Raw genomic sequence first — 17394 nt, 5'->3', positions numbered from 1 at the left:
ATTGAAGTTGCCACCATTGAAAAGGTCGACGGCAAGATTTGTCCTAGCGGATAAAAGCATAATAACCGTGACGGGTGTTGCGGAAGACGTATTGGTGAATATCAAAGGGTTGGTGTTTCCGATTGACTTCTATGTCCTTGAAATGCCATCAAGCGAGACCGAGAGAGCATCATCTATCCTACTTGGAAGACCATTTTTGAGAACTTCTAGATTTAAGCTAGATGCCTACTCGGGAACCTACTCATTTGAAATAGATGGGAGAGTCGTAAGTTTTAGCCTAGAAGAAGCAATGAAGCATCCACCGGAGAATCACTCTCTATTCCGGTGTGACCCAATTGACAACATGGTTGCCGAAGTGCACCTCGCAAAGTTAGATGAGAAGTACATGATTGAAGGAGCAAATGAAGGTCCAAGCAAACTAAACACCACACACCATACAAACCATCCGGAAACTCAAACTTCAAAGAATGACAAAAAGATGGAATTGAAGCCACTACCACCCCACTTAAGGTACTCATATCTTGATGAAGCCCAAAAGCTCCCCGTGATAATTGCAAAAGAGTTAACTCCTCAACAAGAAGAAAAGTTGCTAGATGTATTGAGGAAAAACAAAAGGGCGATTGGGTGGAGTTTGGCGGATCTAGTGGGAATAAGCCCCCAAGTATGCGAGCACCGCATATTTCTTGAAGAAGGAGCAAGACCGGTCCGACAACCTCAAAGGAGACTTAATCCAACCATCCTTGAGGTTGTGAAAAAAAAGGTCACTAAGCTACTTGAAGCGGACATCATCTATCCTATCTCAGATAGCGAATGGGTAAGCCCGGTCCAAGTGGTCAAGTGAGCTTGAAGTTTGAATCTTCGATAGGCTTAGACTTCCCACCTAACCTATGACACCCTATACAATTAAGTACTAATCTAACTACCCATTCCTCACTTTTTCACATACTCATGCATTTTCTTTTCATTTCACAACACTTATGCATTGATTCTTATTGAGCTTCACTTTGGGGCATTTTGTCCCCTTTATTGCTCTTCTTTTTCTTTCTTTTCTTTTTTTTTTCTATATACCTTTTTTTTTCTTTTCTTCTCTTTTTTTTTCTTTTTCGCTTTCGTTTCTTTTTCTTTTCATTTTTTTTCTTTTTTTTTCTTTCAAACTATACACAAGAACATCCATGCATAAGGTCTCTACATTTAATCAATACATGAGTATGTACCAATTTCTCAATATAAAAATACAAAACACAAACACCCTTTTATCCCAACCAATGTCCCAAAGTTTTCCCATTCTTGGATGACACTCACACTCACTAGCCTAAGCCAATCAAAGATCCAAATAAAGGACATTCATTGTGTTCCGCTTTAAGGCTTGTAATGTGCTAAAATAAGAATAAGTGGGTTAAGCGTAGGCTCAAAGTTGGCTAACAAAGGAAGATAAAAGGTAAGGCCATTTGGGTAAGTGAGCTAATGAAATGATGGCCTCAATCATATAAATGCATGAATACACAAAATAATGGACATAAAGAATCAAACAAATCAAGGATCATACTCATAGAGGGAAACAATTGCACACAAGAAGGACAGTAGGTGACTATAAGATGTAGCCACAAAACAAGGCTCAAAGCTCACTAGCTTGTGTTCTTAACTCAAAATCCATGTTCCAAAATATAATTCTTCATGCAAATTTGGCATCAAGATATTTAAAATTGGCAATGCCACGGTTGTCCCAAAGTATTGGTTTCCTAAGAAAGAGTTTCATTGTTCCAACCAAGTAAGCTTATCATGCAATTGGTATCAAATAAGACCTAATCATGCAACCTATCCTAATTACAAAGGAGTTCAAAGAACGAAAATTTATTCGGGTGTTACCTACGGAGATCGGTCGGCTGACCTCCCCACACTTAAAACTTAGCACGGCCCTCCGTGCTATAGGTTAGGCGCAATGGGTGGTCGAGTCCCGAGTGTCCCGCATCTCCAATGTCATCGCTATCTCCGCTTGAAGTTGCGGTGGATGTGGAGATATCTGGTTCCTCCATTGGTGGGGTGACTACGCTTAGAAGTTTCTTCACGTGAGCATATTGGCGTTGATTACGCCTCTCATAACGGTCCAACTTCTTGTGAAGGTCTTCAAGGCGTTGGGTGGCTGATTTTTATGGTGTGGATGATGTGGTGGTGTTGCGAGTTGATGTGGGTAGTTCAATGTCCTTGGTGAATTCCGGAGGCTTGAGGCACCTCTTGGTCGGAATAACATCGCCCTCGACCGGAATTGAGGTTCTCCTATCCTTAGCCTCTCGGTGGACGCCGGCCATTGCAACTAATGCGGTCACCATAGCGGGGAATGGTAGATTTCCTTTGGCATGAATGCGCCCCATGGATTGGCGAATGGCATGCAAAATATCGACCGGTTTCTCGGTTAAGATGCACCATATCAATAATGCAAGCTCGACGGTAATAGATGACCCATGGGTGCTCAGGAGCACGTAGTGAGCTAGAATTTGGGCCCATGTCATGGCTTCTTGAGTGAGGTAGCGTGCATCTAAACCTTTTGGTCTTTGCTTTATGGTCCCCCGAATCCAACAAGCGTCGGGTAAAGCAATTACGCGGAGGATCGCGCTCCAATCGAACGCACGGTCATCGCATGCAGTCAAGACTTCTTGATAGGCATCATATCCATCCGTTAACGGCCCAATCCCAAGTACTTCTCAGATGGTTTCCACTGTGACTGACACTTACTTCCGGCGCACAAATATTGATGTGAGAAGGGGTGAGTGGTAGTTGGAGTAGAATTCCACCACCCATGAGAGATTGGCCTCCTTTGGTTGCCTCAAGAGGAACCTCCATTGCCTCCGGTCAATGTGTGGCATCACTATCGGAGTGAGGTGAGCCGGTAGGACTAGAAGAGGCTCCGGGTGATAATTCCTTTCAATCAATCTTGAGTAAACAAGTTCGCAGTAGCGGTTAGGGAACTTATTTGAATCCTTTCGAGGGTTGTCCTTCTCTAGAACATCAACGGGGCCCTTAGCCTTCTTCAGGAGTGGCTTGGCCGTTAGATCTTGGCGCGCTCTATTGGAAGCTGGCTTCTTCGGGGCTTTCCCTTTGTTCTTTTTGATGACCATCCTGTGATAACAAAGAAAGGGGATAACATCAAACCCAAAGAAGCGTAATTGAATGCAATTATGCAAATGAAAAGTTGTGCCATAAGAATATGAGTATCATTATTACATGACAGCTGCAACATGTAACTAAGATAACATGTGAAGAGCAAGGCAAATCATTTGCATGTAGTATAAGGGTAGTTTAAGCATGCAAGTAAGAAGCATGAGAAGCATACACCCTCAAATACCAAAGTGGGAATCAAGTTAAGAAACCATGAGTGGGAGATTGTGGAATGTGAAGGTGCACCCAAAAGTGGCTAGTTAAGAGGCAAGTAGTCAAAATGAGCTCAAAACTCATGTATGCCTTTCCTCAAACACTTGGCGTGCATCTTTTTTGTAGTATGTAAATAGATGAAGGTGAAAGCAATGTAACATTCCACAATCCATTATTAATGACTACAGTGCACAGTAGTTGTAAGAAAATCAAGCAACACATCTCATCTACCAATTCAAGAGAAGTTAGGACCCAAATGTCTATGAAGAGTTAAATGGAAAGAAAAAAACGAAAACACCCCAAAGAAGTAACTAAAAAGAGGGAGGAGAAAAGGAAAGAGACGACCTAAAAGAGAATGAAACTAAATGACTAAGAATCAAAAAAAGAGAGAGGTAGAGCAAGAGGGAAGCTTAGTATAGTACCTTGAAAGATGGAAAAGGGTATGGAAGAAGAAGTTGTAGAGTGGAGTGATGGAGAGTGGAGGGGTAATGTAGGGGCCATCGGAGGTAGGTGGTAGGAGGTGGTTGAATGGAAGAAGAAATGGTAGTAGGTGGATGGGTAGTAGAGAGAGTGAGAAGAAGAAGGAAAGGAGAAGAAGGATGAAGGGGGCAAGTGTGCTCCCTATTAAGTTGGCGTCGATCACCCACGCGTGCGCGCATGGTGCGCGCTCGCGCAAGGGAGCGAGGTGGAGTGGGGGCGCGCGCGCACGTTGCGCGCACGCGCCCATGCGCTTGGGCTGGTAGCACAAGGGTGGCTTAGATGTGGCACAACTCTCTGGACAAAGTACCAAAAGTTGGCTGCAGGGCTGTTGGCGCGCGCGCGCACGGTGCGCGCGCGCGGCAATGTGGTTGTGCCCCAGGCATGAGATGGGCCTGGGGTAGGCCTAACTCTCTGGAATATATACCAGGAGTGCACGAGGGTGATCGACGCGCGCGCGCACGGTACGCTAGCGCGTCGATCTGCAGATTTTGCCAAAGCGCGCGTACGCGCCATGTGCGCGCACGCGTGCTTGGCCCGTGCCTCAGGCATGGTGCTGGCGTGGTGTGGACGTAACTCTCTGGAAAATGTATGGAGGGGTGCTTTTTGCAACCCACGCGTCCGCGCACGGTGCGCGTCCGCGTGGATGGTCGTCAAATGCTTCATGGGCGCGCACGCGCAGAAGTGTGCCTTCTTCAAAGTTTGCATGTCTTGGCACCACTTTTAGCATTCCAACCCTCCAAACAGCTACTTAAGCACTATAGAAGGATGTTTTAACTTGATAAACTACCAAGTGAACTCAACAAATGAAGCAGAATTAGAATTGAAATCTAGCTACAACCACATCTATTACCTAGCTACCAAACATGAAGTCAAGTGTCAATCAAAGAACGATGCAATGGCTATGTACAAAGGAAGATCTTACCATGGTGGGGTGTCTCCCACCTAGCACTTTTGTTTACCATCCTTAAGTTGGACTTCCACCAGCTCAAAGTTCTTGTTCAAGAGATGCATCCCTCAAGAGGAATACTTCAAATTCCTTGGAGTTCTTTCTTTGCTCACCATGGTACAATTTGAGACGGTGCCCATTTACCTTGAAAATTTCCGGACTTGATGGGTGGAGCAAGTGGTAGACCCCATAAGGTTCTACTTTCTCTACTTGGTAGGGTCCATCCCACCTTGATCTAAGCTTTCCGGGTAGTAATCTCAACCTTGAGTTGTAAAGAAGGACTAGTTCACCGGGTCTGAATTCCCTTCTCCTAATGTTCTTGTCATGGATGGCTTTCATCTTTTCCTTGTAAAGTCTAGAATTGTCATAGGCTTCTAATCTTAAGCATTCCAATTCTGCCAATTGAAGCTTTCTCTCTACTCCAGCTCCACCCAGGCTCATATTACATTCCTTTATGGCCCAATAAGCTTTGTGTTCGATTTCTACCGGTAAATGGCATGCTTTACCATATACAAGTCTAAAAGGGCTCATGCCAATGGGTGTTTTGTAAGCCGTGCGATATGCCCAAAGTGCATCGGAGAGTTTAGTGCTCCAATCCTTCCGATTCGGCTTCACAATCCTTTCCAACACATGTTTGATTTCCCGGTTAGAAACCTCAGCTTGGCCGTTTGTCTGAGGGTAGTAGGCCGTGGCGACTTTGTGTATGATGCCATACTTTCTCATGAGGCTGTCCATTTTTTTGTTGCAAAAGTGGGATCCTTGGTCACTTATGATTGCTCTTGGGGAGCCAAAGCAACAAATAATATTGTTCCTCACAAAAGAATAAACAACATGAGCATCATCCGTTCGGGTGGGGATTGCCTCCAACCATTTTGACACATAATCGACGGCTAACAAGATGTAGAGAAAGCCATTGGAATTTGGAAATGGTCCCATGAAGTCGATTCCCCATACGTCAAAAATTTCACAAAAAAACATGTTTTGTTGGGGGATTTCGTTCTTCTTAGAGATATTTCCAAACCGAATGCATTGGGAACAAGATTTGCAATAGAGAGAAGAATCTTTGAGAAGGGTTGGCCACCAAAATCCGTAATCAAGGACTTTTCTTGCCGTTCTTTGGAGGCCGTAGTGGCCACCTCCTTCGGAAGCATGGCAAGCGTCCAAGATTGCTTGGAATTCGGTTTGAGGTATGCACCGTCGCACTATTTGGTCTGCTCCACACCTCCACAAATAGGAATCGTCCCAAACTTAGTATTTGGATTCGCTTTTCAGCTTATCCTTTTGATGTTTGTTGAGATTGGGAGGGAGAGTGCGTGAAACCAAGTAGTTTGCTATTGGGGCATACAAGGAACTACTTCCGAGATTGCGTGCAAAGCATCTAAAGGGAATGAGTCATTGATAGGAGTGGTGTCGCCTTTTGTATGTTCGAGGCGACTTAGATGGTCCGCCACTAGGTTTTGGGAACCACTCATATCCTTGATCTCCAAGTCAAATTCTTGTAACAAAAGCACCCAACGAATTAATCTCGGTTTTGATTCCTTTTTTGCCAACAAATACTTTAGTGCCGCGTGATCTGAGTACACTATAACCTTGGAACCAAGAAGATAGGCTCGGAACTTGTCCAAAGCAAAAACAATAGCTAGGAGTTCCTTTTCGGTAGTAGTGTAGTTGGATTGGGCTCCGTCTAGTATTTTGGAAGCATAAGCTATGACATAGGGAATCTTACCCTCGCGTTGCGCTAACGCGGCTCCTATCGCATAATTCGAAGCATCACACATGATTTCAAATGGTTGAGTCCAATTTGGTCCTCGCACAATAGGGACTTGTGTCAATGCTACTTTAAGTTTGTCATATGCTTCCATACATTCCTTGCTCAGCTCAAATTCAGTGTCCTTTTGTAGTAATCGAGAGAGCGGTAAGGCCACCTTGCTAAAGTCTTTGATGAATCTCCTATAAAATCCTGCATGTCCAAGAAAAGAGCGGACTTCCCTCTCGGAAGAGGGGTAAGGTAAACTAGATATGACATTTATTTTTGCCGGATCTACGGAGATGCCTTCTTTTGAGACTATGTGTCCCAAAACAATGCCTTGTTTGACCATGAAATGACATTTTTCAAAATTTAAGACAAGGTTTGTTTTGGTGCATCTCTCTAAGACTTTTTCAAGGTTACCTAAGCAATGATCAAATGAATCACCGTACACACTAAAGTCGTCCATGAAAACTTCCATACATTGTTCTAGAAAGTCCGCAAATAAGCTCATCATGCATCTTTGAAACGTTGCCGGTGCATTGCATAGGCCAAATGGCATACGCTTGTAAGCATACGTTCCAAAGGGGCAAGTAAATATGATTTTTTCTTGGTCCTCTAGAGCAATGTGAATTTGGAAGTATCCGGAGTAACCATCGAGAAAGCAATAATATGATTTACCGGCTAATCGATCAAGCATTTGATCAATGAATGGTAGTGGGAAGTGATCTTTTCTTGTGGCCGCATTCAACCTTCGGTAGTCTATGCATACTCTCCAAGAATTTGCACTCTTGTTGCTATAAGTTCACCACTTTCATTTTTTATTGTTGTCACCCCGGATTTCTTTGGCACCAACAGCAGAGCTCCACACCCTTAATCTATGGTGTGTAGAAACTCCACCGTTGAAAATACATAAGTGAAAGGTCCAAGCATGGCCGAATAGCCAGCCCCTAGATCTAAGAACTAAACGTCTCAAGACTGAATAATACAATCAAAAGTCTCTAATAAACTAATAAAAAGTTCTATTTATACTAAACTAGCTACTAGGGTTTACAGAGGTAAGTAATTGATGCATAAATCCACTTCCAAGACCCACTTGGTGTATGTTTGGGCTGAACTTGATCTATCCACGAGCTGAGGCTTCATTTGGAGTTGAACGCCAAGTTGTAACGTGTTTTGGGCGTTCAACTCCGGTTCGTAACGTGTTTCTGGCGTTTGACTCCAAACAGCAACATGGAACTGGCGTTGAGCGCCAGTTTACGTCGTCTAATCACGAATAAAGTATGGACTATTATATATTGCTGGAAAGCTCTGGATGTCTACTTTCCAACGCCATTGAGAGTGCCCCATTTGAAGTTCTATAACTCCAAAAAATCCATTTCGAGTGCAGGGAGGTCAGATTCCAACAACATCAGCAGTCCTTTGTCAGCCTCTTATCAGAGTTTTGCTCAGGTTCCCTCAATTTCAGCAAGAAAATACCTGAAATCACAGAAAAACACACAAACTCATAGTAAAGTCCAGAAATGTGAATTTAGCATAAAAACTAATGAAAACATCCCTAAAAGTAACTAGATCATACTAAAATTACCTAAAAACAATGCCAAAAAGCGTATAAATTATCCGCTCATCATACACATATATATAACTAAGTACATAATATAAAAATCCAAAATGTAGATCTTCGCTCCTAGAGAGTCTCTAGCACGCTCGGCAAGGTGCCTCACGTCCTGCATCTGAAAAGTAACATGTATGGAATGAGAACCGGAGGTTATTAGTATGGTAACAATTCCAAAAAGATAAGATATAAGGATTCATGAAGTCGAAGGAAATCTTAAATCTTCTACAACCCAGATCAAATCCTAGAGTTTTCACTAAACCAAAATAACCGGTAATCTATATAAGGGGATTATAATTCTAATCTAACACATCACCTCCTGTCTCCTTCAAACTTCCTAATCACCGGGTGGAACAACCCTCTTCACACGTCTATTGTAAAAGGGGTCTCTCAAGGTCAAACACATACAAATCATACAAGTAATACACAATTAAAGAAACAGATACAACATTTAAGTCATGTAGCATATAGATATATATACACAATTAGGCAAACCAAAATATGCATACTCAAGCAATGCATACAAATGCACATGATGCATGTCTGCCCTATGGTCGATGGTATCATCTATCGGTTATCCAGCCAAACCTGACATGTCTGGTAGCGAACCTTAGACAGTCCCAGCAGCGAAAAGCTCAAAGCATATGCATATGTATAAATAATCAACCATCCATTGCGCAGCTGGGTCAAAGAAATCTCAAATCTCGACTTGAAATTAGTGGTGGCCGGTCACTGCATTTGCCCATGAAAACTAAGATCAATCATAATACCATCCTAGAGCAAGTGGAGGGACTAATGCATTTACCCAAGAAGCTCACAATCATCTCAACCTGGAGCAAGTGGGGGTAAACTACACCCTTGCATTTACCCAGAAAGTTCAAACCATCTTGACCCAGAGCAAGTGGGGCGAACCACAATCCTTGTGTCTACCAAGGAAGTATGTTCACATATGTTCAGGAGGATCAAATGGGTGGATCCTAATCTTCTACCATCTCACTGGAGGTGATTTTACAATACCAGGAGGAAGAAAAAAGGGGATTCCCACCTTCCACCTTCCACCATCTCACTAAGATCGCACTTTCAAGAAAGAGTGATCGAGATAAAATACTCCCTTTATAATAAAATTACGCCTAATATTGTATTAAAATTAACATATAGTTCTTTAAACTTATCTCTACTATACAACGATATCTCCTCCTTAATCAACTCAAAACACTTTACAAAACTACTCTAGTTAACCTTCCCACAACACTCTGTAACCCTAAGTCTTCGGCTATAAATACAAAATCGAAACTACCTCTTTTATCCTATCAGTACATTCTTGCTCACCCCAAAAGCCTAAACACTAGCTATCGTACCTTTAACATGTGTTACAGAGGTTTGAAAAGTTAAAGGAATTGTTGAAAACTAAAAAAGTTGCAAGTTTTAGGAAACAAGGGTCATGCGTATGCGAACCACCTGTCACATACGCGAGAATTTGCAAAATATCGTGCCGCGTATGCGAGACCGTGTCCGCATACGCAAGTTCATAAAACAGGGAATAGTCCTCGCATTGCGTGGCACTGTCGCGTATGCAAGATTTCAGTTTTGACAACGCCGCGTACGCGAGCCCGTGTCTTCATACACGAGATATCTGGGTAGATCCCAATACTCGCATCGCGTAGAGCTTTCCGCGTACGCATGCCTATTAGAAACTCCAAAAAGCTTATAAGTTCAAAAAATCAGTTTTTTACACCAACTTCAAACACGCATAAATTTTTCGTTAAAAATCTTTTTCAGTTAGCTCCTCGAATGTTATAAACTTCACGGATCCAATTTTCGATCAAAACAAGTTTCACAAGATTTGGTGATATAGAAACCATGTTATGGCCTGCCAAAGTTGGTTAAAAATTCCAGTTTTTACGAAAAGTTACAAGTCTTCTAGTTTTCCAAAATTCTCAATCCAAACCACTTCCAACTATTCAATTGTTAACTCCACATTATTACCAACCTACTCATACCAAATCCAATTTCATTTATCACATTCATCAATTGCAAACCAACATCAATAACCTACCATTACATAATTCCAAACTTTAACCACCAACCATTACATAATTCCAAACTTTAACCACCAAGTAGTTTATAAACATACATGCACACATACACACTTAATCCACCATTTTCAACAAATTTCGCTCCAACACAAAATCCCACAAATACTCAACACCATTCACAGTTTATCCACACACAAATTCGATTTTTTACGCAAAGAACTAATTCATGCAATTCAACCTAAATAAAGAGGTAGTGAGAAAAAATTTTCAAGCTAATTTTGATATTACTTTTTCCAAAACAATAATTAGAATCTAAAACGGAGTTAGAATGTTTTCTGAAAATTCTAAATCTTTAAGGATAAAAAACGAAAATTCAATCATGAAATAGATCAAACCATAAACCTGAAATAAAGTAAAACACTTAGATTAATAATCTATGGAAAGATGAACAGAGCTCCTAATCTTAACAAAAGAGATTAGTTGCTCATGGTAGAATGAAAAACCTAGAATTGTGAATTCAAAACGACTAAAGGAGTCGAGAAGGGCGTGGGTGTCTTTTTTCCTTTTTTTATATTAAACCTAAAAGAAATAATTCTGAATTCAAAAAATCGTTTAAAAAGAAACTAAATCAAATCCAATCTAATTAATCAAGTCTTTTCTAATAAGTCTAGTGATCTTCCTTGTAATTGAAATTCAAAACTTGATGGGATGCTTTGTTAAAATCATAGACTTGCAACATCATCTTGGATCATCCAATTAAGTGCTTGAAGTTTGGAGATTAGTGAAGACATTTAGGAGGTCTTGGAGGTTGGCCGAAGTGGCACATTCAACGCACAAGAGCCATGTTGAACGCAAGGCCTAAAAGCAGCCCTTGGAGGTGTGGCTTGATGGAACGTTCAACGCATAGCATAGCATAGCATAGAAAGGAATACAGGCCCCTGGAGGTGTGGATTGAAGGCACGTTGGATGCACCAAGAGGCAAGTTGAACAAGGGTGGCAGCATGTTGGGCGTGGGGTGCAAGTTGAAGCCACTGGAGGTGCCTTTGTGTGGCACGTTCAACGTGAAGCCAAGCAAGTTGAATGTGAGGTTTAACACATTGGACGTGGGGCTTCCTACGTTGGATGTGAAGCTTGGTAAGGACACTGGAGGTGCTTCATAAGTGGCACGTTCAACATGAGGTGAGGCACATTGAACGTGGCTTAAGGCTTGGCATCTAGGGGAGTTTCTGTCTAGTTCAGTAACCTCTTTGTTTGCTCCATGAACTCTCTATTTGGTTCAGCAACCCTCTGTTTCGCTCACTTCCTTTCGCAATCTCCTATGATTGAAGAATTCAAAGCAACTCCAGAACACATTGATTAAAGCAAAAAAAAAAAAAAAAATTCAATTAAGAATGAGGAAATCACTAACTTTATTCAAAGAAATAATAAAGAAAATAACTAAAGATGCTCATGCATCATACATGCATAAAAACAAAGTTCAAAATTCAACATACACTAACAACAGAACAATATTGATACTAATGGAGCTCCTGCGACCAATCAGAGAAGAACATTATAACCAATTAGGCAATTACCATGACTAAAAGTACTATCCTAATATCCTTGCAGTTGTCATGTAAGCACCAAGATCATGCACATAAAACAATGAATATGCGTAGCATACCTTGAAACCTCAACTATAGATGCAGCCTCAACAACAGTGGATGCAGCCTTTGAAGCAGCCAAAAAGCAGCATCTTCATCATTAGCGGATTTAAACTCCTGAAAAATATTAGAAGCAACAATTTTAACATTTGAATGCAAATTATAAACTACAACATTTTTAGCATTTGAATCCAAATATTATTATACCTCTGAAGCTACAATTTTAACAAGGTCAACAGCTGCATCACCAGCTGCTTTAACAGCTTCATCAGGTGCATTGGCAGATCTGGCTTCAGCTTCAGCAGCACAAATTGCTTTCCAAATAATATCAGAAATATCTCTACTTTTAATACGACAGTCTCTATAGCAATCATCATCATCCCCTCTTTCCAAAACAGAATCATTTGAAGTTATCCTTGCATTCATTTTAGAATCAGGCACCCTTCTAACATCGAAATCTTCCACGACCATCATCTCTAACTCAAACTAAACTATTCCCTGATGCATGCCTACTATCTGTTGCATGAGTAATTTTTTTTTGGCTGCTACTTGTCTCACCAAGCACACGCAGACGGAGATAACGCATGAGCTTAGCTGACAATCCAGATGTCAATACATCCTCCATAACTTGACCTCTGCTGAGACATTCATTATTAATAAGCGAAATTGAGAAAATTAGAACTAAACATATATGGATAAGCAAGATAAGGAGCATCACCCACTTGAACTACATGTAATAATAATACCTCACAGTAAAATAAGCTAGACTTTTGTGATTAAACTCTAGGAAATTGCCTAGTGATTCAGTAACATACCTAACCAAACACAGGACAAGAACTCCTGTTGAATAGGTTTTTAACATTTCAGAATCTGAGGCACCCCTTCTCCCTGAGTTATGCTTTAGATTTTGCTCTTCAGTAGATAGTCTACCACTATTATCTAGCACCTATTCTTTGATGCAATCCAGTGCATGTTCCTCAAAAACATGAGGATACTATACATTTACACTCCATCACATCATGCGTAACATACATTGAAAAAAAAGACTCGCATAAAAAATAATTCTTAACTCCAAGTCAATGAACAACATAAGAGCAGTGTACAAGTGGCAGCTTGAACGGCAGTTAAGTACATCGATTCTGCCGGAAACTTCAAAGATATCAACTCAAAGAACTCGTCATTTTCTTATGGACAATGGTCATGTCGGATAACTTCTATTTTAGCATTTAACATCAAAGTTAGCTTCATTAAAAGCTCCATTAAAGAGATTTAAAAAAAAGACCATTTAGGTGAAAATACCTGAATTAAGCTCCCAAGGCGACCAATGTTATGGGAAGCACGGGCATTACTTGAAGAAGAATCACCATTCTCTTCCACGTATCTACATTCTGAAATATAAATCATCAATGACGCATTAGCAACAGTGATCATATTATATAGGTACAATAAAAACACAATTGAATTCACATTTTCTATGAAAAGCTAAACTCGACGAATACGCTGAAAAACTTCATGAATTTCAAACAATAACAATAACGAATGGAAGAAGGAAAAGCGAAAGCCAAAACACACCGTGACTCTTGCATTTTTGAGGATAGAGGCCAGGACGCGGAGAATCGCAGGCTTAGGGTTATCAGGCGGAGAAATGATCTTCTCCATGAGCATGTTAACCTTGGCAAAAAGTTCCTTCTCCTCTTTCTTGGAATCGTCTTGTTCATGGTAGAGAATAAACTAAACACAACATTCACTCACTATGGCAGAGAATTAATTAGGAAATAAGAACAGGAATAGAAATAGATTAATAGGAACCTTCTTGTGTTATGGTGAGGGTTGAGTGCCAATTGAGGGAGAGGCAACAATGATTAAGGGAGGAGAGAGAGAGAGAGAGAGAGACCATTGACGGAGGTAGGGTTTGCAAGAGAGAGTGAGCGTTGAGGGAGGCTAGCGAGCGAGAGTGAGCGCTGACGGAGGCTTGCGAGCGAGAGGGCGCGCCGATGGAGGGCGCGCCGACAGAGGCAACACCGACGGAGGCAGTACAAATGGATGGTTGATTGCGAGGGTTGCGAGAGAGGACAGTTGCGAGGGTTTTTCGAGGATTCAGTGATGAAGATGTTTGAGTGACGAAAATGGGTTTTCTAAGGTTGAGTGTAATGTAAGTGTTTAGAGGGTGAATGTTAGGATTGAGTAAGGAAGGGTCTCTGAAAAAAAAAAAAAAATAGTGTTTTTTGAGTGAACGTTTGAGGGTTGAGTGCAAGTGTTTGGACTTTGGAGAAATAATTGGTGAAAATTTAAAATTTTTTGTGGGAATTTTGTTCCCACGCTTTTTTATAATTTTAATTTTGTGGTTTATTTTGTGTTTAATTTAGAAAATTTAATAAATTTTTTTTACATTTATTCAATGAAATAGCATGTTTTTGTAATTCTCTCAAATTTTGTACTTAAAAGTGAAAACATGTTTTTTAAATCTTAAAATAGCTAAATTTAATTTACTTTAATTCTATTCGATGCCTTATTATGTTTGTTGAGTTATTTCAGATTCATAAGGCAAGTATTGGATGGAAGAAATGAAGAGAAAAGTATGTAAAGTGAAGAATTCATGAAGAAACGAGCATTTGGAGAATTCAAGGCCACGCGCATGCGTCATCCACGCGTACGTGATGGGCGTAATTCACTACCCTTTCCCAATAATATTGATGAATCCGCTCTTGGCAAGCGCACCAAAATTATCTTCAAGTATTAACCCACAGTGGAGTGGGATCGTATCCACAGAGATTGGTAGATTTGAGCAATTTTAATCAATTGGTGAATTAGTCAAGCTCAGCAGAATAAGTTGTGTGTGCAGAATTATAAATGGCAGAAACATAAAGGGCAAAAGAAATAAAAGAAAGCAGTAAAATGCAGAAATGGAAATAACAAGAATGTAAAGGGGAATGTGATTTTGCAGAATGTAAGTAAAGCTATAAAAGAATGGAAGAGATAAGAATGGGGGAATTCATTAAGATTAGGAGATATTGTCTCTTTGGATTAATTCCAGCTCATATCCTCTTCAATCATGCAACTCATTGACCTCTTGGCAATTATGATTGATTGAGCCCTAATCCCTTGGTGACTCAATCTCTCAGATCTTGATCAATAGCCAATTCCTTGGTCTAATTGCTCATGAAGAGAGATATGCTTGGTCCCTGATTATACCACATATCATCATAGGTCCAGGTAGAGGGAGGATTGTATGTCACCATATCCAAATACCAAAACCCATATTCTACTCAAGTGTGAGAAGGGATTTCTAGCATGGTTTCATGTTTCCTTTTCCAAGGTTCCCATGAAACCCATTTTGCATTCAATCTCTTTTCCAAGTTAATTGAACACTAGGCATGAAAATCGAAATTCCTTCTAGCAATCAAAGAGAAAATGAAGAGAAGAAGAAATTCACTATCATTAATCCATCAAGTACAATAGAGCACCCTCTCTCAATGAGAGGAAATTTAGCTACTCATAGCTCAGAGAGAAAGTACAAGAGATGGAAGAGATGAAGTGTCAAAACTAAAAAGTGAAATCCCCAAAACCAAACTCTGTGACTTGCTGACCCTTTTCCAATACTTCCAAGGGTATTTATACTACTCCTAGATCTAGAAAATAAAAGAAAATTACAAAAGTGAAAAGAAAATTACAATTTGGAGGGAAAAGAAACTCAACAAACGTGATCTTCCAGCTGGCGTGTCTCTGGCGTGTCATGCTCCTTCTGTTTCTGATTTGGCGTGCCACGCCTCTTCATTCAAGTGGCACGCCGTCCTCTGTTTCGCCCCTAGCGTGCCACGCTTTCGAACCAAAGTGGCATGCCCAAGGTATTTTAAGTGGAAAAGTAACCTGGCGTGCCACACCTTCGAGCCAAAGTGGCACTGATGAGCGGATAATTTATACGCTTTTTGGCATTGTTTTTAGGTAGTTTTTAGTAAGTTCAAGCTACTTTTAGGGATGTTTTCATTAGTTTTTATGTTAAATTCACATTTCTGGACTTTACTATGAGTTTGTGTGTTTTTCTATGATTTCAGGTAACTTCTGGCTGAAATTGTGGGACTTGAGCAAAACTCTGATAGGAGGCTGACAAAGGACTGCTGATGCTGTTGGAATCTGACCTCCCTGCACTCGAAATGGATTTTCTGGAGCTACAGAACTTCAAATGGCGTGCTCTCAACGGCGTTGGAAAGTAGACATCCAGAACTTTCCAGAAATATATAATAGTCCATACTTTATTCGGGAATTGACGACGTAAACTGGCGCTCAACGCCAGTTCCATGTTGCTGTCTCGAGTAAAACGCCAGAAACACGTCACGACCCGGAGTTGAACGCCCAAAACACGTTACAAATTGGCGTTCAACTCCAAAAGAAGTCTCAGCTCATGGATAGATCAAGCTCAGCCCAAACATACACCAAGTGGGCCCCGGAAGTGGATTTATTCATCAATTACTTACTCATGTAAACCCTAGTAGCTAGTCTAGTATAAATAGGATAATTTACTATTGTATTAGACATCTTTGGTCTCAGTTTTGTTTTATTCTTCATCTTAAGAGACTATTGATCACGTTTTGGGGGTCTGGCCATTCGGCCATGCCTGAACCTTTCACTTATGTATTTTCAACGGTGGAGTTTTTACACACCATAGATTAAGGGTGTGGAGCTCTGCTGTACCTCAAGTTTTAATGCAATTACTACTCTTTTCCATCCAATTCGATTTATTTCTGTTCTAAGATATTCGTTTCACTTCAACTTGATGAATGTGATGATCCGTGACACTCATCATCATTCTCACCTATGAACGCGCGTGATTGACAACCACTTCCGTTCTACCTTAGGCCGGGCGCATATCTCTTGGATTCCTTAATCAGAATCTTCGTGGTATAAGCTAGAATTGAAGCATTCATGGGAATCCGGAAAGTCTAACCTTGTCTGTGGTATTCCGAGTAGGATTCTGGGATTGAATGACTGTCACGAGCTTCAAACTCCTGAAGGCTGGGCGTTAGTGACAGATGCAAAAGAATCAAGGGATTCTATTCCAACCTGATTGAGAACCGACAGATGATTAGCCGTGTTGTGACAGAGCATTTGGACCTTTTTCACTGAGAGGATGGGATGTAGCCATTAACAACAGTGATGCCCTATATACAGCTTGTCATAGAAAGGAGTGATGAGAAGGAAGAAGGAAGAAGTAGGAAAGCAGAGATTCAGGAGGAGCACAACATCTCCATACGCCTATCTGAAATTCCCACCATTAATTTACATAAGTATTTCTATCCCTTTATTTTATTTATCTTTTAAATATCTAATCCAATTACATTTGACTCTACCTGACTGGGATTTACAAGATGACCATAGCTTGCTTCATACCAACAATCTCCGTGGGATCGACCCTTACTCACGTAAGGTATTACTTGGATGGCCCAGTGCACTTGCTGGTTAGTTGTGCGAAGTTGTGAACCATGGTATTGGCACCAGTTTTTGGCGCCATTGCTAGGGAAAAAAAAGCAATGAATTTTACAAAATGCAATAACATATGAATCACA

General features: G+C 40.8%; 2 protein-coding genes across 8 annotated transcripts; both read right to left on the bottom strand.

Moving 5' to 3' along the window:
• Positions 1–2726: 2726 nt before the first annotated feature.
• Positions 2727–5527, bottom strand: LOC130939802 (uncharacterized). The gene is made up of 3 exons (XM_057867877.1): positions 5083–5527; positions 3220–3226; positions 2727–3114 (listed from the first exon to the last, which is right to left on the bottom strand). The coding sequence occupies exons 1-3, from the start codon at positions 5525–5527 to the stop codon at positions 2727–2729; spliced, it is 840 nt and encodes a 279-aa protein (XP_057723860.1).
• Positions 5528–10587: 5060 nt separating this feature from the next.
• LOC130939174 (DDB1- and CUL4-associated factor homolog 1-like) lies at positions 10588–13958 on the bottom strand. 7 transcript variants are annotated; one of them, XR_009070192.1, is made up of 6 exons: positions 13406–13958; positions 13133–13221; positions 12649–13047; positions 12041–12468; positions 11854–11950; positions 10588–11530 (listed from the first exon to the last, which is right to left on the bottom strand). XR_009070192.1 is itself a non-coding variant. In XM_057867277.1 (4 exons), the coding sequence occupies exons 3-4, from the start codon at positions 12305–12307 to the stop codon at positions 11867–11869; spliced, it is 351 nt and encodes a 116-aa protein (XP_057723260.1). In that variant the 5' UTR covers positions 12308–12468; positions 12649–13221; positions 13406–13958; the 3' UTR covers positions 11549–11866. The 7 variants fall into 7 exon arrangements, 1 of the variants encoding a protein (XP_057723260.1); XR_009070193.1 differs by having other exon boundaries at positions 12649–13044; XR_009070190.1 differs by having other exon boundaries at positions 12649–13221; positions 13406–13564; positions 13643–13958.
• Between the last annotated feature and the right edge of the window lie 3436 nt (positions 13959–17394).

Source organism: Arachis stenosperma, chromosome 7, assembly GCF_014773155.1.
Source record: "Arachis stenosperma cultivar V10309 chromosome 7, arast.V10309.gnm1.PFL2, whole genome shotgun sequence".
Lineage (NCBI taxonomy): Eukaryota > Viridiplantae > Streptophyta > Magnoliopsida > Fabales > Fabaceae > Arachis > Arachis stenosperma.
Note: the sequence above shows the minus strand (reverse complement) of the source record. Positions and strands in the feature narration are given on the sequence as shown.

Coding starts and splice junctions, on each gene's coding strand:
- LOC130939174 (XM_057867277.1), bottom strand. CDS start 12,307: ATGATGGTCGTGGAAGATTTCGATGTTAGAAGGGTGCCTGATTCTAAA. Junction 11,951..12,040: donor TTAAAATTGTAGCTTCAGAG/GTATAATAATAT, acceptor AATATTTTTCAG/GAGTTTAAATCCGCTAATGA.
- LOC130939802 (XM_057867877.1), bottom strand. CDS start 5,527: ATGGACAGCCTCATGAGAAAGTATGGCATCATACACAAAGTCGCCACG.